Below are 25927 nucleotides of genomic sequence, written 5' to 3' on the forward strand. Positions count from 1 at the left end.
GGCCTCCGCGGATCAGATTTATTATTTTTTTAAAGATTTTATTTATTTATTTGTTTATTTGGGGGGAGGGGCAGGAGAGGGAGAGGGAGAATTCCAAGCAGACTCCCCGCTGAGCAGGGAGCCCGATGTGGGACTCGATCCCAGGACCCCGGGGTCATGACCTGAGCCGAAGGCAGACGCTTAACTGACTGAGCCACCTAGGCACCCCAGGTCAGATTTATATAACCCCAAACAAACACATACTCTGGGATTGAGGAACGTAGCAATTTCCAAAGCTCTCTACAGGGAAGGCCACACAGGAGGAGCTTGAGGGTGGTGAGCTAGGGTAGGGTGGGGACAACCAAAGGGCTTATCTGGAAGCTGCAATTGCAGAGCCCGGATACTGTTTAAGATTTCCCCCTTTCAACTTAGGTACGGTAAGGTGCACGTCTCTTAAGTTTACAGCCTGGTGAGCTTTTCCATCTGTTTATAGCCATGTAGCCACCCCTCAGTTCGACATATTTTAAGGTCCCCAGAGAGTTCTCTCATGCCCCTCTCCCAGTTGATACCCTCCAAAGATAACCAACCACTTTCTGACCTCTATCACCATAGATTAGTTTTTCCTGTTTTTGAATGTCATATAAATGAAGTCACACAGAATGTACTGTTTGGGTTTGGCTTCTTTCACTCGACATGATGTTTCTGAGATTCATCCATGTGGTTGCATTTATCAGTATTTTTTTTTTATTATGATGTAAGTTTATTGTGTGAATATACTCTCTTATTTACCCATTCTTCTGTTGATAGACGTTTGGTTTGTTTCTAGTTTTTGGCTACTATGAAAGATGTTGGTATGAACATTCTTAAAAATGAGCCAGTTTTTACTTAATTTGTAAGTTAAAAAAAAAAGGTTTCTAAAGATGATTTTATCCATGTTTCGGAAGATTGAGAAAATTGGCCATCTCAAATCTCATGATTATTTTTATTGATGTTGGTATGCTTTCATTTTGAGGGTTTTGAATGGCTAAAGCCCTTCCCTCCCCACCCCCCCACCCCCCACCACCGTGGCATTGGGCTGTTCTCTGGAAAAACGTTTCTGAGTGGTCTTGGGATCCTGTGGCACATAAGTAACATTCAGGGTGTGTATGAGCCATTTCTCCTGCTTTCCTCCCCCTTCCTGAGGCCCTTTGCCTTTCATGTCTTCCTAGGCCGATAAGACTACTGTTTCTTTTCATTCTCCTTCCACCTCTTTAGCTTTCTATTTCACAAACGTTTATTGAGCACCTTGTACAAGGCATTGAGGATACAGACGTGAAAGACAGTTCCCATGCCCTCCGGGAACTCAAAAACCAGCGTGGAAGACAGGAAAGTTAGCAGATAATTAGAATAAGTGTGACGGTGGGCTTATGGCCGTCCATAGAAAAGTCATTGAACTTGGCCTGGGAGAGGGGTGTCAGGCATTAAGTGTTGAGAGAGAGCCTGAGCAGGGCGGGACGGCGAGGGAGAGAGAGAGAGAGTCTTAAACAAGCTCCATGCCCACGGCAGAGCCCAATGTGGGGCTTGACCTCAGGACCCTGAAATCATGACCAGAACCAAAATCGATAGTCAGGTGCTTAACCGACTGAGCCACCCAGGCAGCCCTTCACTAGCACTTTAGAATCACTTGGTTGTGTGTGGGGCGCCTGGGTGGCTCAGTCATTAAGTGTCTGCCTTCGGCTCAGGTCATGATCCCAGGGTCCTGCAATAGAGCCCCGCATCAGGCTCCCTGCTCGGCGGGAAGCCTGCTGCTCCCTCTCCCACTCCCCCTGCTTGTGTTCCCTCTCTCGCTGAGTCTCTCTCTGTCAAATAAATAAATAAAATATTTAAAAAAAAAAAGACAACCTTGAAAAACTTGGATTTGGGTAAACTCAATGGTCTCATTCTTGGGGCTTTCTCCTAGGTTGCCACACATGGCAGGAGAGTCATGTCACTAGAAGAGGCCTTCTGTTCCTCCTGGCCATCTAACCTGAGAGAGCCCTCAGTAGTTCTCAATCTTTCTTTCTTGATTCCCTGTTATATTCTTGCAGGGGATGTTCTAAATCTCTGTGCCTCTTACACCTCAACTTTACCCCTTTACTCTCAGTTGGTGAAGCTGTCCTGTATTTCATTGAACTTAAGGCCATCTGAGCTGATCTCTTCACTTCCTTCTTTTTCTTCACTTTATTTACAGTTTGGGTACAAATAGAAGGAGCAGAGATGAGGCTTGGGAGGTAAGCTGAGAACACATTCTGAAGGATTTATTTATTTTTTAAAGATTTTATTTATTTATTTGACAGAGAGAGAGAGAGAGAGAGCACAAGCAGGGGGAGTGGCAGGCAGAGGGAGAAGCAGGCTCTTCACTGAGCAGGGAGCCTGATGCGGGGCTCAATCCCAGGACCCCGGGATCATGACCTGAGCGCCCCCATTCTGAAGGGTTTAAAACCAAGAAAAGAAGTTTGGATTTCATTCTAATTATGATGGGGAGTCACCAAAATTTTTAAGCGAGAGAGGGACTCATGCAGATTGGTACATCAGAAAAATGAGTCTGGAAGCTGCATGAAGAATGGTTTGGGGTATGGGACTTGAGGGGCTGGAGGGAAAAGCAGAAGGCGGAGACCAGTTAGGAAAGTTGTGCAATAACCAGTAAGGAGATGACAAGAGCTTATATTTACATGGAGGCAGCAGCAGGAGGATGGAAAGGACGAGAGAGTTTCTAGGCAAAATCTACAGGGGTGGGGCTGAGCAGACGTGATGGAGGAAGAGTAGCCACCGATGCCTCCTTTAAATATCTTGGTCTAGGGGCACCTGGGTGGCTCAGTCAATTAAGCATCCAACTCTTTCGGCGCAGGTCATGATCTCAGGGTTGTGTTATTGAGCCCCAAGCCCCGTGTTGGGCTCTATGCTCAGTGGGGAGTCTGCTTGAGATTCTCTCTCTGTCCCTCCCACAAGCTCTTGCATGTGCTCTCTCTCTCTAATAAATGAATAAATCTTTTTTTATTTCATTTATTTATTGGAGAGAGAGAGAGATCATGAGCAGGGGAGGGGTAGAGGGAGAAGCAGACTCCTCGCCAAGCAGGGAGCCTGATGCAGGGCTCCATCCCAGGACCCTGGGATCATGACCTGAGCTGAAGGCAGATGCTTAACTGACTGAAGCCACCCAGGTGCCCCTAAATGAATAAATCTTTAAAAAAATATCTTGGCCTATAGCTTGGCTTCTTCTTATTCTTTTATTTATTTTTTTTAAAGATTTTATTTATTTATTTGAGAGAGAGAGAGAGAAGGAAGAAGGTCAGAGGGAGAAGCAGACTCCCTGCTGAGCAGGGAGCCCGATGCGGGACTCGATCCCGGGACTCCAGGATCATGACCTGAGCCGAAGGCAGTCACTTAACCAACTGAGCCACCCAGGTGCCCCTTCTTATTCTTTTAACCTACGGTCTCTTATGTCACTGTTGGTTTCCCTCTTGGTCCCTGCTCCTTTTCTTTTCTCTGTGTCTCTCTTTCTCTGGGGTTCCTTTTCCTTCCTGTTGTCTCTTTCTGCCTCTCTAATGGTAGGAGCTGATGGACTAAGCGAACTCAGTTATATTAAAATATAAAACAGTGTTGCAATTAACGATGAGAAACCAAGAAAGGGAGAAACTTAGGTCAGAGGAAGACAGGCCATTGAGGAACAAAAAGGGGAAGGTGAGAAAGAGTGACAGGGAGACATGAGAGACAGAGAGGAAGGAAGGGCAAGAACTGGGCTGAGGCTCAGTGTCACAGGCGTTTGTGATGTGCTGAAGGACGCTCCTTGAGATGGGCCAATCTTGGTTTCAATCTCAGTTTCGGAGGTTGTGTGAAATTCAGTTTCTTTCTTGGAGAGGCCAGCAGTTGGTTTGGGGCTTTCCCTGGGTGGGAGGGGTGATGACTAGAGTCTTGTGCCCCAAACTCAGGGAAATACAGTCTCTACAGTGGGCTTTGTGGAGAAACTAGTGAAATCTCTGAGGCCTCTAAATGAGATTGAAATGACATTACCTTCAAACTTGAACTTAGCCTCAAAACCTATATTGCGATTTAATACTGACTTTGACCCTAACTCAAATTTAACCTCAACCCAAATCGTAACTCAAACTACCCAACCCTAACCTCAACTCTAAGCACATTCCAATAAATAAACCTGAAAATAAACTTATCCTCTAAACTAAACCAATCTTGTTTCCTACAGCTAATTTTGAAATCAACTCATCCCCACCCCCGACTCTATAGTTAAACCTGACTCTAAAGGTAAGTCCAATCTAAGCCACAAATCTAAAGATGAGCTTTCTCCTGTTTTATCCCCTTATTCATCCATGTCTTCGTTTAAGAAGGTTTTTTTTTTTTGCCCCCATTTAAGTTTTTATTGGGTGCCTACTATGTGCTGGGCACTGTTCTAGGCAATAGGGATATACAGGCAAACAAATCAGACATCCTCGTAAGGCAAGGCAGAAAGGAAATACACAGAAGAAGTCAGTAAGTAGTGCTATGAGGAAACAATACAGGGCACGTGAGGAGTGGCAGAGAACTACCTTAGACACAGTGGTCAGGAGGTCCTCTCTAAGTGGCATTTAAGCTGAGCCCCAAATGACAAGTAAAAGTGACCAGGTGAAGGTGTAGGGGAGAAGCATTCCAGGCAAAAGGAACAGCGACTGCAAAGCCTGGAAGGTAGAAATGAGCTGGGGGTGTTGAGGAACAGAAAGGAAGCTGGCGTGGCTGGAACAGAGAGAGAGTGGGCGCGGGGGGGGGGGAGATGAGGTCAGAGAGAGGAAGCAGGAGCCAGATCACGCAGGACCGTTCAAAGAGAAAGAAAGCATCTGGCTTTTATTCAACCATGGGGAGACTGGAGGGTGTCAGAGTGTGTGTGTGTGTGTGTGTGTGTGTGTGTGTGTGTGTGTGTGTGTGTGTGTGCGTGTGTGTGTGTGTGTGGAGGGACGGGGGCAGGAGGAGGAGGACAGAGAGGAGTGAGGCAGAGGTGATTGGATTTATATTTTTGTTTTTATTATTTTTTTAAGATTTTATTTATTTATTTGACAGAGAGAGAGAGAGCACAAGTAGACAGAGTGGCAGGCAGAGGAAGAGGGAGAAGCAGGCTCCTCGCTGAGCAGGGAGCCCGATGCAGGACTCGATCCCAGGACCCTGGAAGCATGACCTGACCCGAAAGCAGACGCTTAACCCTCTGAGCCACCCAGGCGCCCCGGATTTATGTTTTTAAAAGATCCTGTGTCTAGGGCGCCTGGGTGGCTCAGTCAGTTAAGTGTCTGCCTTCGGCTCAGGTCATGATCCCGGGGTCCTGGGATCGAGCCCCGCATCAGGCTCTCTGCTCAGCAGGGAGCCTGCTTCTCCCTCTCCCACTCCCCCTGCTTGTGCTCTCTTTCTCTCGCTCACTCTCTCTTTCAAATAAATAATAAAATCTTAAAAAAAAAAAAGATTTTGTCCAGACTGGATTGTAGGAGGAAAGAATGAAAGCAGGGACATCAATTAGGAGGCAATGGCAGCAATAGGAGAGAAGATGGTGGCAGCCATGAAATTGGAGAGAAGTAGACAAATGTGGGATATATTTCAGGGGTAGAATTGACAGGACTCGATGATAGATTGGATGGATTTTGGGGGGCTGGATGATAGGGAAACTGGGAGGGACGTGGATTCCGATGAGGTGGGAGAACCAAAAGTTCAATTTTGAATATGTTAAGTCTAAATCCATTGGGCAGACATCCAAGTGGAGATGACACTTGGCAATTGGATAGGAGTCTGGCTTTCAGAGGCAAGGTCAGAGCGAGAGAGACAACATTGGGAGTCATCAGCATGAAGATGGGCATTTAAAGCCGTGGAACTAGAAGACATGCTTTGTCTTGTGCATCCCCCTAACACCTCCTTCCGGGTATTTATGGGTTTCTTTCCATCATAATAAATGCTATGTACCTTCCATTCTAAATTCCAGAAAGAGCAACCTCCTGTTTCCAGAAGCAAAACCCTCCAGTCTTTTTCTTCTTCTCCTGAACTCTCACTGGGATCTAACCTCCATGGATTAGACTCCTTACCCCACACGACACTTCTACCAATCCATTTCACAGTATGCTGTGGAGCTCCTCATATATTCAAATTCTCTGTCTCATTTTTGGAAGAGTCTTCCTCTGGCACTATGAAACCTGGATTTACCCTAATGTTGCTCCTTTTCTCTTTGGTGAAGGCTGCTCTTCCTTCTCTGCAATCACAAGGGGCAGGGGGCAGAGGAGAGACCACTGTCCAGCACCATTGGTAACCTCCTTTGCTTTTCTTGAAGCCCAAGCCTTTTGCATTTGCCATGCGCTTCCTATCTGCACAGCAGTCTTTTCCACCAACATCTTTATCACACTCTTAACAACTTTATATCTAGCTCGGTTTTTCTTCATATCTCATCCCCGCCAACGTCTTTAGAGACTTCAAAACCACACAGAATGGTCTCACACTGTCCTCTCAGTGCTTCAACTTTCTCAGTTACAATAGCTTTCCAGTCTCTTTCCCTGCTCCCGTTTAAGCACCCCTGAGCAAGGTCATATCTCAGACCTCAGCATCACTTGGAAGGGCTGCATCTTTGAGATCTTGAACTCTGAATTTTCCCTCTCACAACCACCACTCACTTTTCACCCCCCCCACTCTTTCCTCCCATCAAATTAGTTCTCCATTCTCACCAAGACTTCCAACCCCTCTTCTTTCCTTGTTTTCCTTGTCCATCTGGTTTAACTTGCGTTGCATGGTCAAAAATTTCAACTACAGGGCGCCTGGGTGGCTCAGTTGGTTAAGCGACTGCCTTCAGCTCAAGTCATGATCCTGGAGTCCTGGGATCGAGTCCCACATCGGGCTCCCTGCTCAGCAGGGAGTCTGCTTCTCCCTCTGACCCTCTTCCCTCTCGTGCTATCTCTCATTCTCTCTCTCTCAAATAAATAAAATCTTTAAAAAGAAATTTCAACTACATTCACTAGCACTTTTTTTTTTTTGAGAGCGAGCGAGCAAGTGAGCAGGGTGGGGAGGGCAGAGGGAGAGAGAGAGTCTTAAGCAAGCTCCACGCTCACGACAGAGCCCAATGTGGGGCTTGACTTCAGGACCCTGAAATCATGACCAGAACTAAAATCGATAGGTGCTTAACTGACTGAGCCACCCAGGCAGCCCTTCACTAGCACTTCAGAATCACTTGGTGTTCTACCAAGACAACCTTGAAAAACTTGGATTTGGGTAAACTCAATGGTCTCATTCTTGGGGCTTTCTCCTAGGTTGCCACACATGGCAGGAGAGTCATGTCACTAGAAGAGGCCTTCTGTTCCTCCTGGCCATCTAACCTGAGAGAGCCCTCAGTAGTTCTCAATCTTTCTTTCTTGATTCCCTGTTATAGTCCTGCAGGGGATGTTCTAAATCTCTGTGCCTCTTACACCTCAACTTTACCCCTTTACTCTCAGTTGGTGAAGCTGTCCTGTATTTCATTGAACTTAAGGCCATCTGAGCTGATCTCTTCACTTCCTTCTTCTTCACTTTATTTACATTTCATCTTTTTTTTTTTTTAAGATTTTATTTATTTGACAGAAAGACACAGCGAGAGGGAACACAGGCAGGGGGAGTGGGAGAGGGAGAAGCAGGCTTTGCTGAGCGGGGAGCCCGATGCGGGGCTCGATCCCAGGACCCTGGGATCATGACCTGAGCGGAAGGCAGACGCTTAACGACTGAGCCACCCAGGTGCCCCCATTTCATCTTTTTTTAAAAAAGAAATTTGAATACAACTTGTATTTTATTTATTTTAAAGATTTTATTTGAGAGAGTAAGAGAGAGCGAGCGTGAGCACAAGCAGAGGGAGCAGCAGGCTCTCCATGGAGCAGGGAGTCCGATGTGCGACTCGATCCCAGGACCCTGAGATCATGACCTGAGCCGAAGACAGACGCTTAACGACTGAGCCACCCAGGAACCCTCTTTTTTTTTTAATTTAAATTTATTTTAAAAGATTTTTTTCATTTATTTGAGTGAGCCAGAGAGCATGAGCTGGGGGAGGGGCAAAGGGGGAGGCCGACTTGGGGCTGAGCAGGGAGCCCGATTCGGGGCTCGATCCCAGGACCCTGGGATCATGACCTGATCCAAAGGCAGATGCTTAACCAACTGAGCCACACGGGTGCCCCATCTTTCTTTTCTTTTGACTCCGAGAAGGACTCTTTTTTCCTGTCCAAGGCAGATCCTTTGTGCTCTGTATTCCACTTCCTGTGTCTTTACCATATTCTTTCCCACCTCAAATTTTCAGTATCTTTCTCTCCTCGTGCGCCATGCTTTCATTTTAAACATGTTCAATTTTTTTAAAAAGATTTTATTTATTTGACAGAGAGACACAGCGAGAGAGGGAACACAGGCACGCAGAGTGGGAGAGGGAGAAGCAGGCTCCCCGTGGAGCAGGGATGCGGGGCTGGATCCCAGGACCCTGAGGTCATGACCTGAGCCGAAGGCCGATGCTTAACGACTGAGCCGCCCAGGCGCCCCGTTCATTTCTTGAAAATAAAAAAATCCTTCCCTGGACTGTTTTTCTCTCTGCCATTTCATCTCTCACCTTTCTTTTCTGTGTGATGTCTCAAGAGACTAGCCCCCTAAACTACCCACTTTTTTGGGAACTGGTAACATTTTCCTCATCTGTAAAATTCGTGGGTTGCACTAGAGATGACTCTTAAGTTATCTTCCATAGTCATTATTATATGACTTTGTACCTACCACCTCCCTTTCCTCACCTCCCACTCATTCCTCAACCTATGTAAAGTGATTTCTGCCCCTCTGGTAAGTGGAAACTGTTTTCTCAAAATTTGTAATTGTCTAGTTCCTGAACCCAAAGAATCTTTCAACCTTCCCCTACTAGGCCTCTTTGAAGCATTAGATGTGGCTGTCCTGTCTCTGCTTGGCACACCCCTCCCTTGCCCTACTTCTCTGACCACTTCCCCACCTCCCTCCTTTATTGATTCCTCTTGCTTCGACCATCTTCAGGGGCTCTTCTGGTTACTCTCTCTAGGGGATCCAGTGCACTTCGAGGCCCAATCTCCATTAGGAAGGGAATGATGCCCGAATCTACCCCTCCAGCTCACACTTTTCTCTTGAGCTGTGGACCTGCTTGCCAGAAATCTCCACCTGTTATGCTAGCACCTCAAACTCAGCAGGCCTTCTTTGAACACTTTATTACTCTAGGCAGGTGCACCTCCCATTATTACCTGTAGTTGTTACTTATATATTGTTTATCTCATTAGACTGCAAGTTCTATGAGGGCAGTGACTTTATATTTCTTTTAAACCTTTTGTCTAGCAGTGCCCTGCTCCTATCAGGTGCTTAATCAAAATGCATTGCCTCAGTGTCTGAAATTGAATTCCTTATCTTTTCTCTCAGCTAGGTGTCTCCTTCTAGGCTTAGGGCATCATCTTTCTAATCCCCTAGGAACAAAATTCAGGGTCATCCAAGATTCCTCTTCTTCTAAGATTCCTCCCACCGTCCCATCAGTTGTGCTAATGACTTATCCTCTCAAAGTTTTTAAGATCTGTTCCCTCCTTTAATGCTATTTGGAGTTACTCGGACCTAAGTGAAAGCACACGTTTTGGAGTAAGATGCGCTTAGTGCTAATCTGCTACTTTTTACCTGTGTGGCCTTAGGCAAGTTCAGTATGTTTAGAAGCCCCCTCCCTCCCACCCCCGTTTCCTCTTTATAAAGGAGATCCACCACCCACCTTCTGAACAGTTGTTGGCAGGATTACTCCTGTTAGGAAAGGGCTTGACATGGCAGGGATGATCGTTGTTTTCTTCTTTACTCCTTGTCTGTAACCCCTGCAGCACGCTCCTGTCCGCCCTCCCCCCCCCCCCCCCCGCTTCTGCACGGCTGCCACCAGTGCTGCGGCACACAGGAGGAGGTCCTGGACCCTTTACCTTGGCCTCCCGCGGGCCTCTCTTCAACACCTGCTCACTCACACCTGTGCTTCATCTACCTCAGGACACTCGTCTTTTCCTCAATATACTGTTTTCTGACTCCTGGTCTCTGCTGAAGCCATTTCATTTGTCTATGGAGCCTTTCCCGCCACCTCCACCCATAGAAATTCTGCCCACTCATCAGCACCAGTCAAGTGCCCCCTCCCCCTTCTGTACCCACGGTGTCTTACTCTCTAATATTTACTCAGCATCATGCCCTGAATGACAATTAGCTGTGGGCCTTGCCTTCCCTGTTGGACTGCAAACTTGCAGCAGTTTGGATTTATCTTTGGGTTACTTGTTGCTCAGTTGAACTACACTGAATAGAGTCCCTCCCAGATCCTTTTCCCAATTTAACTCAAACCGACCCCAAGCTCAATCCCTCAACTGACCCTCTTTGATCTCACTAGTCTTGTTCCCTAATCCTGTTTTCCTAACTTAACCCCAATGCATCATCCTTCACTGAGAATTGATTCCTCATTCCAGCTCTCGAGAGCAGATACACACATTCACACCTCCCCAGGGTTTCATGGTAGGCACTGAGTCATCCCTTGGGGATCCCTGGGCCCCCCTCCCTGCCCCCACCATGGTGGACAGGATGCCTGCTGCCTGGCCCCGGGGGGTCAGAGGAAGCCAGGGCCTCTAGGGCTCAGTATTTTTATCAGCCTAGGAAACAAGACACACAGAAGCGGAAACCCTGTGGTCAGAGAAAGTGAACAGCCCTCACTCAGGGGAACCCCCAACAGGGCTGGGGGCCAGACACACCAGGCAGGGATGTTGAAAAGAGGGAGGTTTGGGGGCCAGGGATCAGGGCTTATTTTGCTTTGGTTTTATGTAACTCTTGCAGAGGGGAAATGATGTGCTTCAAAACCAGAGAAAACTGCTGGATGGAGGAGCAAATCTGGGCACCAAAGGTTTCTATTGCTTACCTCTCAACCCCCAGCTTAGGGATCCTAACCCCAGCTCCCCCTAACTCCACAGCTGGGCTCTTTGCATGCCACTTCCGAAACCTCCGGCCTGTGAGAGGAACCGGACGCCTGGGCTGCTCACAGCTCGCAGACTCTTCTCTGAATCACAGCAGCTTCCTCTCACAGATCTTTCTCACCAGCCCTTCCTCCTCCAGACCCTGACAGCTGCCTGCTCCCTGGGAGGCCTCGGGGCTCTTGGCTGTCTTCTCCCAGGGTCTCATGCCCGCCCCGTGTTCCCCTGCTCCCGCGGGCTTCCCTCCCTCTCCTCTACCGCCCTCAGGATTCTCTTGAGTAGACCAGGGCTCCAACCCTAAAAAATTCGTTTCTGATTCTTAATATTCTCTGATGTAGACGCGTGCAGACCGCACACGCCAGCACATGCCTGTAACTCTTTGCTTTTTGCGGAGTTCCCTGTTGTGTCCTGGGGGACGGCAGTGGGGTTTGGTACTGTCTACAACTTCCTCTCCCGGTTCTGGGGAGCTCGAGTGGAGCTCGAGTATGGAAGAGTGACAGGGATGGCACCAGACCCTCTCCCTCCGCCCCTCAGGACCTCTTCCTCAACTTCAGGAAAAGATGCCTCTCTGGAAGGCTAGACTGCCCAGAGAGGAAGCCCAGGTGTGGGATGGGGGCAGAAGCTGGCCAGGACTGCGGCCCTGGAGGAGAAGACATAGGACTGAGGAGCTAGCGGGGAGATAGCCTTGGGTGTGGATCCCTGGTTGCCCAAGAACAGATAACCCAGGTTACATAATTTGGCTCTTTCCACCTCCTTCCCCGGCTCCTAATTTTAGCAACCGAAATTCCACTCCCCCACAGGGCTCTTCCTCTGTCCATTCTGCTTCTATCCCATCCTCCCACAACCTCCTCATGGCCCCCAGCTCCAGCTGCCCCCAACTCAGATCATTCAGTGACTCAGCAAAGGGAAAGCCCTGTGTTGGGGGAGGGAGTGTTAAGTGGGGAGGAGGATGTGGTTCTAGCTGGGGAACTGGGGAGAGGAGGGAAACTGGTTTTGTTCCCTTTTTCGTCTCTGTTCACGTCTATTTCTCCAGTCACTGACAGCACAGTGGAGGAGCCCGGCGCAGGGAGTGGAGACTGGTGGGCAAACTGGGTCTTCTTAGGGCTGCCTTTGCGGGTGGGCAAGCAGGGCCTTCTTGGCTCCAGCTGAGAGCCCAACTCGGTGTGTGCGTGTTGCAGGTGTGTAGGAGCTGCAGATTTTGGCGGGCGGGGTGAGAAAGGAGAGGTCATGTATGATGAAAACCACAGCAATGGAAAAAGGCAGAGGAGACACCGGGAGTGAGATGTGGAACCAGGTCTTATTAGGAACTGGAGGAGTCAAGGAGCAGTGGTGGTGGCCCATATCCTCCCCACTCCCACTCGTTACAAGTCTCGCTCCCACCCCATACCCTTCGCCGTGCAGCATCAGCCTCTTCCTCGTCATCCCCATCCCTGACCGTCCCCTTACTACTGCCCTGCCTCTAAGGCTGCATTCCCTGCAGTTTCTCACTCTTTCCCTGGGGTCACTTGAGGGCCTCCGCGTGGCGATTCAGGGCTTGAGAAAGGGCCGTCACGGCCCCCATCACGCGGCCCAGCTCCCAGGTCTCAATCTGGCTTCGGAATCGCTGCAGGAAGCGGTCAGGGTGCCAGCGGACCTGCTGGACCCTCAAGTACCTCCTCAGGGCCCCCTGTTCCTCCAACGGGGGGCCCCTGGCCACCAGGGCTGCAGCCATGGCCTCCGGGTCCCCCCCCCCAGGGCAGGGCCAGGGCACATCACCAAAGCGCCAGAGGCTGCCCCTCCCTGCTCCTCTTGGGGGCTCCGCCCTGGGCCCAGCCCTGGCTGGCTCTGGCCCTCGGTCCCCACGGGCCTCCTGCGCCCGCCTGGCCCGGCCCTCTCGCAGCTCCTCCTCCTTGGCCCGGGCCCGCTCTTGGAAGCGCCGCTGCTCCTCCTCCTCCTGCCGCGGCCAGCTGTGACTGGGACCCGCAGCCCGGGCCGGTCGGCAGGCTCCCTCTGCCCCGCACTGCTGCTGCCGCCGCCGCCTCTGGGCGCCCTCCCGGGCCAGGCGGTCTGACCAGGCTGAGAAGGACTCGGGCTCCTGGGCCTCATGGGAAGCGTCATCTGCTTGGGAGGGCAGGATGGGGGTGGCCGGGGAAATGCTGGGAGGAGGGGACAGGCAAGAGGGGAGGGCGGTATAGAGGATGGGGGTACAGGAGGCCGGCGGGAGCACTCGTGCGGCGGGCACCGGAAAAGCGGTCAAGGGGAAGAAGGGCAGCTATGCATGGGAATGGATTCCTCACCTTCAAACCTCCCGATGACCTCCTGCCACTCATCCTCCAGCTCTCCCTGCAGCTTCTGCCTCCATTCCCGCTCCTTAGAGGCCTCGTCCTCCTCCTCCTCTTCAGCAGAATCCCAGGGGGGGCCCCAGCCCAGAATCTGCCCCGGGGTCTCCCCGTCCTTATTCTTTATTCCCATAGCAGAAGGGCAGCGACTCAGCAGCGGCAGGAAGAAGTCCGTGTAGGCTGTCGGGAGGGCAGGAAGCAGGAATTAGCTGGGACCCCCCACTCCTTGGCACAGCCGCCATCCTGAGTCCTGCTGGTCACTCACTCCCTTGGTCTTAGAGCAACGGAAAGGGTTGCCCACACGGAAGCCTCCTGGGTATTAGGAAATCACGGTCACTGACAAATATTTACTGATAGTTTACCACATGCGTGAGAGGCGTGGTAGTTTAAAATATTCTGATCTGGGGGCGCCTGGGTGGCTCAGTCATTAGGCGTCTGCCCTCGGCCCAGGTCATGATCCCGGGGTCCTGGGACCGAGCCCCGCGTCGGGCTCCTTGCTCTGCAGAGAGCCTGCGTCTCCCTCTCCCACTCCCCCTGCTTGTGTTCCCTCTCTCGCTGTGTCTCTTTCTGTGTCAAATAAATAAATATTAAAAAATAAATAAAAATAAAATATTCTGATCTGTGTCCCCACAAACTATTTTAGTATCCTAGGAGTTCTACTATGTTAAATGACATTTCCCAGCCTGCCTCCAGCCACCCTGGGCAATGTCACAAACCTCTAACCATGAATTTCATTTTTGGTTTGAAAATAGTGTCGCTTTATAACTCTTAACTGTGTTTCCCACCCAAAGCTATACTTCAGACTGGTAAAATATCTGAACGTTTTACTCTGCACCGTTATAAATGTGCAAATAAATAACAGGAAGCTTTTCACATCGCTTTTCAATAAACTGAGTAAAATATTTTCAGGGAGGGGACTTTCTCTCAGCCAACCTCATACAGGGCATACTGCGAGGGGGTGGGGAGGTACAGGGTCCAGACCAGCAATGAGTTTTAAGCCATGGAAATGTTCCCAGCAGCGAAGCAAGCTCCTTCCAAACTGACTACTGACCTAGGGCAGGAGAAAGGGGCTGAGATAGAGGGTCCCACCCAGGTACTGGCTAACAGAAGGCTGGGAGTAAACAGAAGAGGGACTGATGTTCCCGAACTCTCCCTCCTCCTGAGCCCTGACCTTACTGCATCCGCTCTAGCGTCAGCTGCAGGCCATGCGGACCACTTTACTGCCAACCCAGCACTCTACTCCTGACCAAGCCCACCCACTGCGGCCAACAAGCACCTCTTCCACTCCCAGGACAGAGGAAGGTGAGTGAGGCACCCTCCCTTCCTGTGCACCTACTTTCTCTTCCTAGGGCAGGGGGAAATGGGCCGCCAGTCGTTAAATCTTTACTTTGTGGTGCTGCCAAGTACTGGCCACCTGGCAAAAGGATGGGACAGGGAAGGGTTCTCCTGTCACTACCAGGAAGGTAGGAAGACACAATGGGCCCGCCTTGGCTGGCCAAGGCCCATCGCCCTCACCCATCATCTCTTGGTAGACTTGACTGCTGCCCAGCTCAAACCACGTCAGGATGAGAGGAAGAGAGGACACTTCTCTTTGCCACTGACGTGACCTGTCACAACCCTCCCCACCTGTCCCACCCAGCAAATACCCAGTCCTGTCTTTCAACTGCTTATTCCCCACCATGGTTCACAGCAGGTACGAGGGTGGGTGGGTGTTCAGGCTTGCATAGGAGGTTTTTAAACTCATGGGCTTTAAACATGGTAAGTAAAATATGGTACAGAAGATTCAATAGCCACTAAAAATGATGTTTGTGTGTGAAAAAGCTGGCTACGAAACTATACATAGGATCCAATCACAACCGTGTAAAAGAAGAGGCCAAATCCTAGTTGAAAAAAACAGACTAGAAGGAAATATGTAAAAATCCTAGTCTCTGAGTGGTAGGACTATGGGTGGCTGTCCTCCAATCTTATGTGGTTAATATTTTATTTTTTTAAGATATTATTTATTTATTTGAGAGAAAGAGAGAGAGAGACAGTGAGAGGGAACACAAGCAGGGGGAGTGCGGAGCAGGGAGCCCAATGCGGGGCTCGATCCCAGGACCCTGGGATCACGAGCTGAGCCGAAGACAGATGCTTAATGACTGAGCCACCCAGGCGCCCCTGGTTAATATTTTAATGTGAAAGGGATATAACTAATGTGAAACATTTTTTTCCTTTTTAAAGAGCGAAGAATACATTTAATCACTGTTAAGTTTGCTGTGGTATCTTCCAGTCCTGTCTGGGTGTATAAATGCACACACAGGATGGCTTTCTTCCGAGATATGGAGTCACGCTCTATGTTTTGTTTGGCAACTTGTTTTCACCTAACGGCTCATTTGTACTTTCCCACAGGAGCGTACACAGTCCCCCTCATTCTTTTTTATGACTGTGTAGTGTTCCACCATGTGTATGAAACAAACATCTCCCCACGCCCAGTCAGCAGACTTTGTTTCCAAAAATGTTCGGCCTCCTACATATGTCTTTGTAGACTCCTTACAGTGTTTCTGTGGGGTAGACTCTCAGAAGTGGAATTTCTGAGTCAAACAACATGTGCGATTTTACCAAACCGCTCTCAAATTTGTGCCAACATATACTCCTACGGAGAATATAAGAGCGCCTGTGTCGTCCTTTACCAAGATTATCACCAACCAACCCTTTTAATTTTGCTCATCTAATGATGAAAAAAATCATTTTATTAATGAAATTTTCTTTGTTTTATATGTTTTTTGGCTTTTTCTTTTTTCTTCTTCTTTTTTTAAGTAATCTCTACTCACGACCCTGAGATCAAGAGTCACAGGCTCTGCTGACTGAGCCAGCCAGGTGCCCCTGGCTCTTTATTTCTTTTGTGAATGACCTGTTCATATTCTCTGTCTACTTTTCTCCTAGAAATTATATGTGTAGACATGATAACTCTTTATATGTTATAGATATCAACCTCTTGTGTCAAGTATTTGTAAGTATTTTCTCCCATCTTTGAAAAGTTTTTATGTAGTTAAATCCATATCAATATTTTCTTTTATAGCTTTTGGCTTTACTTCATCCTTAGAAAGGCTTTCTCCACTCTAAGATTATAAAAATATCCTCTTGTGTTTTTTTCTACTATTTTTTTTATTTATCTAAAAAAAGGTATGGGTGCCCGGTAGCTCAGTCGGTTAAGCGTCTGCCTTTGGCCTGGGTCATGATCTTGGGGTCCTGGAATCGAGCCCCGCATTGGGCTCCCTGCTCAGTGGGAAGCCTGCTTCTCCCTCTGTCTGCCACTTCCCCTGCTTGTGCTCTCTCTCTCTCTCAGATAAATAAATAAAATCTTTAAAAAAATGTAAAAAGTATAGTACAATAAGCACCCCTATTCCTCCCACAAGGTATGTTACTATTCCGTAATTTCTGCAACATTATTTTGTCTTAAAGAAATAAACTATCATAGATAAAGCTAAAGCTTTCTCTGATGTTGCCTTCCAAATTTTATTCCCCTCCTCAGAGAAAACTCCTCCCATGAATTTGGTACGCACCCTTCCTGTCATATTTAGGTTTTAAGCAGCTGTAATTTACTTTTTTTTTTTTTAAGATTTATTTATTTGACAGAGAGAGACACAGCGAGAGAGGGACCACAAGCAGGGGGAGTGGGAAAGGGAGAAGCAGGCTTCCTGCGGAGCGGGGAGCCTGATGTGGGGCTCGATCCCAGGACCCTGGGATCATGATCTGAGCCGAAGGCAGACGCTTAACGACTGAGCCACCCAGGCGCCCCTGTAATTTATTTTTGAGTCAGGTGTGAGATAGGACTCTTCCCCAGATGAACCAAATGCTTCAATGTTGTTTATTAAAATAGCTCACTGCCCTCCAGTGATTTGAAATGCCACCTTCATCATCAATTTAGCAGTACAGATCAACTTCCCAGTGTTCTTTAATTAGTACGTTGTGCTTTTATAGTATTAGGAAAAATCTGTATTAAAAAAAAACTTGAAGTAAACACGTATTTTGTCTTAGTGACAGAAGCACTGGTCTTCCCTTCTCCATAATGAGACGTGATTTCTACCTTAAAGGGATGTTCATATTAACTGGCACGATACATTTTTTAAAAACACCAATATTGGGAAGCTTATATTGAGTGACGATTGACTGAGGCATGGAGGAAGAAAAGGTAAAGTGGGAGGGGGGTCAGAGAGGGCTTCAAGGAGGTGGGCTTATGTTGGGCTGGGAAGGGAGGATAACTTAGCTAAGTGAAAATCAGGTGGATGGGAAGGCAATAGGTAGAGGCAGTCTTGTGAAAAACATGTTTGGGGTCACTGAAGACAGAGCTACGTAGCTGGAACTGCAGGTCTGTGGTTGTGCTATGGTAGGAAAGGCTGGAAAGGCAAATGGAACGTAAATCAGACAGCACAGCTACGTGCCCAACAGGGCCACGGCTTCCTCCTGCTGTGCAGTCTAAGTGAGCAGTGGATGGTAGATGTCTGATACTGTGCTGGCACTGAGCAGAAGTGCAGTGAATGTTACATAAGAAAACAAAACAAAACAAAACAAAATACCGGGCTGGCTTTGGACTTTTTTCTTTTTGTAAAGACTGTGAGAAAATGATCTGTTGTTTCTTAGTGTTCACTAATTCTTGTTGTGTGTAGAGAATAGTTATCGTCTGACTAAGGGATGTTCATGACACACCTTTGACAGCTAAGACCACTTCCCCATGAGGGGATAGGTCCCAAAAGGAAGTTACCAAAAGCCATTCATTGGCATCTCATTGGTAGTGACCACAAAGCCCAGTCAATCCAGCATGAACTGCCTCACCCCTCGCACCTAACTTGGGAATGGGGGAACACCTCCCCTTCCTTAGGGGATCCTGGGTCATTTCATGTGTTCAAAGAACATATTTGCATTTTAAGACCTAATGGTCTCGGGGCGCCTGGGTGGCTCATTTGGTTAAGCGACTGCCTTCGGCTCAGGTCATGATCCTGGAGTCCGGGGATCGAGTCCCACATCGGGCTCCCTGCTCAGCGGGGAGTCTGCTTTTCCCTCTGACCCTCTTCCCTCTCGTGCTCTCTATCTCTCATTCTCTCTCTCAAATAAATAAATAAAATCTAAAAAAAAAAAAAAGACCTAATGGTCTCTAAAGCAGCTCAAAGCTGAATGAGATGGGCCATTCTACCGAAGAGCCAGATGGCCACCTGGTGGCAGGGCTGTCAGGGGAACAGGAGGAAGTAAGGCCTGAGAAGATGTATAACAGGACTTGGGAGGGACCCGAGGGCAGGTCCCCCTTAGGAAGACAACAACCTGTTGGCTAGGTGATTTCAGGCAGTTCCTGAACCTTCTGGACCCTAATTTCCTCATCTGTAATAGGATAACAGTATCGATCTCATATGCTTCTTAGATGTCAATATAATAAAGGAAGGTCCTATGCGAGAGATTTTTATTACTCAAAAAGCCGTAATTGGGTAATGTAAGAATAAAAAGAGCAATACTTTTCATCTGGTAGGTGCCAAACCTATACCAAGTGCTTGCCTCATTTACTTGTCACAACTTCCATTTTAGAGAGGCGAGTTAAAAAACAAAAAATAATAATTAAAAAAAGAGAGGCAGGGGCTCCTGGGTGGCTCAGTTGTTAAGCATGCCTTCGGCTCAGGTCATGATCCCAGGGTCCTAGGATCAAGCCCCGCATCGGGCTCCCAGCTCGGCAGGAAGCCTGCTTCTCCCTCTCCCACTCCCCCTGCTTGTGTTCCCTCTCTCGCTGTGTCTGTCAAATAAATAAATAAAATCTTTAAAAAAAAAAAAAGAGAGAGAGGCAAATTAGGCTCACGGAAGTTAAGTTGCATGTCCCTGGTACACAGCCTGTAGGTGGTAGAATTTGAACTTGGAGGAGGTCTGAGATCTGACACAGGGTTCTCTGTTCTCTTGCCATGTGTAATGTCAGCTGTCAAATTGGAAGCCTACATTTTGCAAACCTCCTCTTTTTAAGTTTTTTTTTTTTTTAATCTGAATATGCCAGCCTATCTCACTATATTAAGAGGAATTAAAGAAAAGGGGATTTTTTTTTCTCCTATACGGGGGAAGTTTTTGGGGTGAGAGGGGTTTCTGTTGGGGAGCTGGAAGATGGTGATAGCAGCAGTCAAACTGAGTTAAGGTTGTTCAACCCAACCCAGGGATTTTCCTCTAATGTTCTTACTCTAGAAGGAAAATCTCTAGCAGGGGAGAATCACTAGAGGGTTTTATTTTCCTAAGGGCTATTATCTCTACAGAGCTGCTTCCACTGTCCATAGGTCCCCATCTGAAACCTTCAGTGTCAAAGGTTTTTCAGAACTCAGATGTTTTTGGGATTTGGTAGGGCTGATCTGAAAGTACATCCACTGTATATTAAGTAGCCGGGGAGGGCCTGGGCAGCTCCAGTGACCAAACACATGAATGTTTCTGCAGAGAAATGTACGAACATTGACATCAGTAGAATAAAAACAACTCAGAGATAGTCCCGCTTTAGCTCAGGTTAGGTTTTCTCACCAATCAAGTCTGGTGAAAAATGTTTGACTCTTAGTGTTTTTGAGTTGCAGAGCTGAAGGTAAGGAAGTATGGATCTGTTCATAATAGAAACACTACTGGCCAACATCTACTGTGTGCTAATCACATGCCAGGTGCTCTAATTACGTATTGTGTCAGTTGATTCTCAAAATATACGTGACACCATGGGTGCTTTGAACATGGGTGCATCATTGTATAATTCTATAATGTACCACATAGGATAACACAGTCGTTAGGAGTACAGCGTCTAGGGGCGCCTGGGTGGCACAGTTGTTAAGCATCTGCCTTCGGCTCAGGTCATGATCCCGGGGTCCTGGGATCGAGTCCCGTATCGGGCTCCCTGCTCCACAGGAAGCCTGCTTCTCCCTCTCCCACTGCCCCTGCTTGTGTTCCCTCTCTCGCTGTCTCTCTCTCTGTCGAATAAATAAATAAAATCTTAAAAAAAAAAAAAGGAGTGCAGGTGATCGATCTAGCTAGACTGCCTGGGTTCTAATCCCTGCTCTACCACTTTGTAGCTGGGTGACTTTGGCAAGTTACTTAACTTCTCTGTGCTGTTTCCTCATCTTGAGAAATAGGGGTAATATCAGTACTTATTGTTGTGAGGATTAAATGCTGATTTGTGAGAAGTATCGGGACACAGCAAAAGGTTGTTGTTATTTAATTTTGCACGAGGGCAAACTAAGCCTCAGGAAGTTTAGTAAGTTGCCCTAGAATACACAGCTGTTAAGTGTGGTGCTGGGATTCCAACTCAGGCAATGGAATTGCAGAACCTACCCTCTATCTTACTTTTTGCACAGCAGGCATCCAGTCAAGAGACAAAGTAGCTACTAATCTAGAAAGATGTGAAATTTGAAGTTGCTGTTTTGAGAATGTTGGGTTCTTCAGACAATGGTAACTCAGTAAAGTCACAAATGATTGCCACATACCAACATGGTCAACTAATTACCTTCCCAGGCATAACTAGCTTATCTTTCAATTGTTGGCGTTCATCGCATTCCCGGTCAGTTAGTGGCTCATGACCTTGTTCCCCACCAGGGAAACTCACCATCAGGGCCCTGGCGGGCAGCAGCGTGCAGCGCCGTGTCCCCGTGGCGGTCCTGGTGGGCAGGGTCAGCCCCAAGCCGAAGCAGCAGGCACAGGGCGGGGGCATCGTGGCGGGCACAGGCCCGGTGCAGTGGTGGGGGTTGCCCAGCGTCTACATCAAGGCCTGGGTGTCGCTGGAGGAGGGCCTGGGCCCGGACCAGCCGTCCTGCAGACAAATAACGACGGAAGCGACGCTCTCGGCGTTGGCGGCGGGAAGTGGAAGCCATGGAAGTCTTGGGCTGAGGAAGTAAAAAAAGGCAGCCGTCAGGGCCCCAGCCTTGCCTGGTCCCTCCCCCACCGTCCCTGACATTCCCTCTTGTTCCTCCCTTCGGTCCCCCTTCTTACATCTTCAGCAAGAGATGAGGCCTCTCCTAACTCTCATCCCTTGGGTAGGTTTGGAAAAAATTTTTGAAGGGGGCTTGGGTCACAGATTTCTTAATGTAAAATTTGACAAAAGGATAAATAATTGCTTTGAGGCTCATTAGCCCAGATAATTGTTAATAAGAAACTTTGAAAAAAACAAAGATGATGGGGAAAATTTTTATCAACAGAAATCTGAATTTAAGTCACAGATAATTTCAAGTAATGATCTAGAAACGGAATATGAGGTACCCGGCAGACAGATGTGGAGGCTTCTCCCTCTGGGACCTGGGGGGAGGGGTTACTCATCAGACCTGCCCCCCGCCCCCCTAAGTACCCCCGGAGCCGTAGGACCGAGGCCTGTGTTTAAGACGCTCGAGGAAGGGAGGCGGGAAGGGCGGAGACACTCTAGGCTGGCGGAAATGGCGCAAGCCGAGACGCAGGTAAAGGGCGGAAATGAGCGCGTTACCGGATGTCGTCTCTCTCCGAGGGGACGGGGTGTGTGTGTTTCCTCAGTCTGGCCTCGGTGGGGAACTTGGGAACTTAGGATAAAGGGTCCGCCTGAAAGCGGAAGACTGGACGGTAAACGAGGAGAAGGAGCCGAGCACGGGAGGGTAAAAACGGCGATTTAGAGATTTATCCTCTCCTCCCCCAAACGGGAAGAGAGAGGAGATGGTTCAGAGATAGAAGATGAGAAGAGAGAGAAAACAGGGGAGATAAAGAGGATTAAAAATCATGGTGAAAATGGAAAACCAAAACTAGAACCACAACGAGGTCAAGTACAGGGCCAGATCGGGGCGCCTGGGTGGCTCAGGTCGTGATCCCAGGGTCTTGGGATCGAGCCCCGAATCAGGCTCCCCGCCCCGCGGGAAGCCTACTTCTCCCTCTCTTACTCCCTCTGCTTGTATTCCTCTCTCGCTGTGTCTCTCTCTCTCAAATAAATAAAATCTTAAAAAAAAAAAAAAAAACAGGGCCAGATCAAAAAAGACATGTGTGAAAGACATAAAGAAACAACTATAGGAGAAGGCAAATGAAATGGATGCAGAAATTTAGACTTGGGAAAGATGAAGAAGAGGGAGATGGAAACGGGAGGGAGAAAAAAAAAAGGGAAGAGAAGTAGGAAGAATTTGGGGAAACCCAGCATCCTCTTTTCCCAAAACACGACACATGTTGACTTCCTTACCTTTTCAGCCCATTTTCAACCCCTCTATGCCTCCTTCTCACTCCTCTTTGCCCCTACCCCCACTCCTGGACGTTCCGACCGGGAAAACCCTGCACCTGCTGTGACGGTAGCAGGCAGCTTTGGGTATGGTCTCTGCTGCTCCCATGTGGTCCTTCTGGGTACTGCCAGTGTAGACGTGGGAGAAGAGACAAGCCATCAATGGGAGGATCAGTTTGGGGGAGACACCTGGTGCAGGAGGCTGAGCGGAAAAGGGGAGCACTAAGACCCAGGGTTGGTGGAGGATTGCAGCAAGGAGCTGGTGGAAGAGGAGAAGTAGGCGGTGTATGTGTGTGTGTGTGTTGGGGGTGGGGTGGGGTGGGAGCCATCTGGTACCTTGGTAGCATCTGAAAGAGCATCAGCCATAACGACAGAAATGGCCAGTCAGTCCCAGGGTATTCAGCAGCTCCTGCAAGCCGAGAAACGGGCGGCTGAGAAGGTGGCAGATGCCAGAAAGAGTGAGTCTCCTCTTCTCTCCCTTAGGAGTCTGGAAAGAAAATTGGGGTGGGGGGACAGCAAACATTCGAGTCCCTGGGAAAATCCAAGGCTGGTGGGGAGAAAGCTGGGGCCGGGATGGCTGATTAGGAGGGAAGAAATGGGTGGGTGTTAGAATCTAGCACCTGGTTGGCTGAGAGAAGGCAGAAAAACTTTCTGGAAAGGAATGACCACTACTATCACATTTTGTGAGGGGGTCTACCCCCAACCCTGTCCTTTCTTCTGCTTCCAGGGAAGGCCCGGCGTCTGAAGCAGGCAAAGGAGGAGGCACAGATGGAGGTGGAGCAGTACCGTAGAGAGCGAGAGCAAGAATTCCAGAGCAAGCAGCAGGCGGTGAGTAGTGGGAGAGTTGAGATGGGACCCCAGGGTGCAAGGTGGTGGGTGTATCTGATAAGGTGTGGACAGTGTGACTCTATAAGAAAATAAGGTGGTAAAGGGCTGAAGGGGGCCCTTAGGAGGGACCGCGTTATTGATAAAGATGTGTGATAAGGAAGAGAATCTGAGAGTTTTGAAAGACTTGTACAGCTTGTGGGGGGAATTGCCACCGTCTACGTGGAGTATGATGTCATTTGGGGTGGAAGGCAGAGTTTTATGATCAGGTGTAGTGAGGTAGTGGGGATTTTACAGTCTGTTTTAGGATGAAGTTGCATGTCAAGTCTCAAAGGAAAGGGAATTGTGTTGCTTTCTTTGGTGTCTGGATATTTCCATGGGATGGGGGTGGTTTTGGCAAGGGCTTTTCTTCCTGGCCTTGCTCCAGGATCTTTCTCTCCACCTGCCCGGACCCTTCTTTCTCTGTTTCTGCTTTTGCCTTTCTCTCTTCCATCCCTTTCCCAATCCCCCCAGGCCATGGGCTCCCAGGGGAACTTGTCGGCTGAGGTGGAACAGGCTACAAGACGCCAGGTGCAGGGCATGCAGAGCTCCCAGCAGAGAAACCGAGAACGCGTCCTGGCCCAACTTCTTGGCATGGTCTGCGACGTCAGGCCCCAGGTCCACCCCAACTACCGGATTGCTGTCTAGGATCCACCGTAGGGCCTAACTGTTCCCTTCCAGTTCCCTTCCTCAAAGAAATCCCCCAATCAAAATTACCTCCCACCATCTTCGCTGCTTCTTTCCCACTTGCTCTCCATTCCCTGGAAATTCTAGGGGCAAGATCCAATAATTCTGTGAAACTTAGAAGTTCTCCTGCTCAGATCTGAATCTCCTTATTGTTCTTTAACCTTCACTGGGACCTTGTAAACTCCCAAGTCACCCCTCACGCGACCCCTCTTTGAAATTTGTAGCATGGAGAAGTAGGGATGTGAAAAAACACTTTGGCTTCAGAGCCTGGCAGGCTGAAGTCCCTTTCCCAACCCTGCCACTTGCTGGGACAGGACAAGGTACTTAACCCCTAGTCCAGTGTCCTCCTCTACAGGACTAAAATGATGATGATGATGATGATGATACCTACCTTAGAGGGTTGCTGCAATGATTAGGAATCACTCTGTAAAGAGCCTAGCGTGGTTTCTGGCATCTAGTAGCTGTGATTCAATGAATGGTAGCTCTATGGTATTATTACCACTCCCTGCCCACCTGCCAAAACCTAAACACAGCTGTTTCCTCACATTTGTCAACGGTTCTCTAATTCTACTCAGTCATTCTGTGAACCTAGTAATTCTCTGAAGAATTAGTTCTTCCCTCCTCTCTTTCCCTAGAGCTTTATGATCCCTGAAAAGTAATGAAGACCTCGTTTAGCCTCTCTACTGTGATTCCAGGAAGATGTTGAATTTCTTAGTCTTTCTTTTTGTGTCTAAGTTGGTCTTTCTGTTTATTGGATTCCCCCTTTTCCGATTTCCCTGAAGACCCATGAGATGCTCACTGCTTCCTGAGATCTAAAGTGATGCTATGTTCCCTTGTATGCATGGCCTTCCTTTCTACATCTTGAACACCTTTCCCTTGTAACAATGAAAAAGTTTCAATAAAAAAAAAAAACTGTGGGCAAATCAACTGGTGTGTGGAAGCAGCTTCCTTCATCATTTCTCATTTTCAGTCACTCTCTTGTTTATTTACGTATTCCCCAAACACCCCAAAGGGCTGTTCTTTGAAACTTGTTGGAAAAACAAAAGGAACTAGTGTGTTATTATTTCTCTAAAGTGAGAAACAAATGTGGGGTTACTCGTTGGGAACCCGAGAACTATAGATGGAAACTATAGAGAAAAGCTGCAGTGTAGGAACAAGAACTTTTTGTTCCTTATCTTGCTTTCTTGTTCAAGAGTATTTATTTATTTGCGAGAGAGAGCAGAGAGAACATGGTGGGGGAGGGGCAAAGGGAGAGGGAGAAGCAGGCTCCTCGCTGAGCCAGGAGCCTGATGCGGGGCTTGATCCCGGGACCTGGAGATCATGACATGAGCCAAAGGCAGACGCTTAACAGAATGAGCCACCCCGGTGCCCCAAAACTTGGGATACTTAGAGTTGGAAAAACTGCCCTTCTATGACACCATCCTTGGATCACTGTTATTTCTCTTGGCCACAGAAAACAATGCCTGCTTCACCAAGCCAAAGACTTGAACCAATGAGGTAATCCACAGCGTAATTATTAACCAGACTCTTTAAGCAGGGAGGCGGATCCAATAGAGAACAAAACGTATTTGTATCCTGGCTCTGTCACCTTACTAGCTTTGTTACTTTGGACATGTTGCTTTATTTGTTTGCTTGTTATAGAATGCGAATGGTATCTATTCCTTAGTGTCAAACGGTTAACTGTGGTAACAGATAAAGAGCCAAACGTTTGCTATCATTTTTGTTGACAACATGTCTGACTTCTGAGGCCTATCAAAGACTGGGGTGTCAAAGGTTTCATTCAGAAAGAATTCAAGCTGAACAATGGGGCTGCTGGAAGCGGGGCTAAGGACATTCTGCTCGAATTAACAATACTTATGGGATATTGTGTAACCCTCAAGCCCCACCATAGACCTTTAACACTTGAGGCAGAATCTAGACCAACCCGTCCC

At 48.3% G+C, this 25927-nt stretch overlaps 2 protein-coding genes across 9 annotated transcripts; one reads left to right on the forward strand and one right to left on the reverse strand.

The window, feature by feature from the left end:
* Positions 1 to 9860: 9860 nt before the first annotated feature.
* NFKBIL1 (NFKB inhibitor like 1) lies at positions 9861 to 22522 on the reverse strand. 5 transcript variants are annotated; one of them, XM_027603847.2, is made up of 4 exons: positions 22410 to 22522; positions 20829 to 21105; positions 13211 to 13432; positions 9861 to 13034 (listed from the first exon to the last, which is right to left on the reverse strand). In XM_027603847.2, the coding sequence occupies exons 2-4, from the start codon at positions 21091 to 21093 to the stop codon at positions 12436 to 12438; spliced, it is 1086 nt and encodes a 361-aa protein (XP_027459648.1). In that variant the 5' UTR covers positions 21094 to 21105; positions 22410 to 22522; the 3' UTR covers positions 9861 to 12435. The 5 variants fall into 5 exon arrangements, with proteins under 5 accessions (XP_027459648.1, XP_027459647.1, XP_027459645.1 ...); XM_027603846.2 differs by lacking the exon at positions 22410 to 22522 and adding an exon at positions 21479 to 21655 and having other exon boundaries at positions 9861 to 13031; XM_027603844.2 differs by lacking the exon at positions 22410 to 22522 and adding an exon at positions 21479 to 21655.
* Positions 21822 to 24923, forward strand: ATP6V1G2 (ATPase H+ transporting V1 subunit G2). Of its 4 annotated transcripts, none has more exons than XM_027603912.1 (3): positions 21822 to 21840; positions 23173 to 23273; positions 23784 to 24923. In XM_027603912.1, the coding sequence occupies exons 2-3, from the start codon at positions 23214 to 23216 to the stop codon at positions 23955 to 23957; spliced, it is 234 nt and encodes a 77-aa protein (XP_027459713.1). In that variant the 5' UTR covers positions 21822 to 21840; positions 23173 to 23213; the 3' UTR covers positions 23958 to 24923. The 4 variants fall into 4 exon arrangements, with proteins under 4 accessions (XP_027459713.1, XP_027459711.1, XP_027459712.1 ...); XM_027603910.1 differs by lacking the exon at positions 21822 to 21840 and adding an exon at positions 22584 to 22721; XM_027603911.1 differs by lacking the exon at positions 21822 to 21840 and adding an exon at positions 22598 to 22730.
* Positions 24924 to 25927: the final 1004 nt, after the last annotated feature.

This window comes from Zalophus californianus, chromosome 7 (assembly GCF_009762305.2).
Source record: "Zalophus californianus isolate mZalCal1 chromosome 7, mZalCal1.pri.v2, whole genome shotgun sequence".
NCBI classification, from domain to species: domain Eukaryota; kingdom Metazoa; phylum Chordata; class Mammalia; order Carnivora; family Otariidae; genus Zalophus; species Zalophus californianus.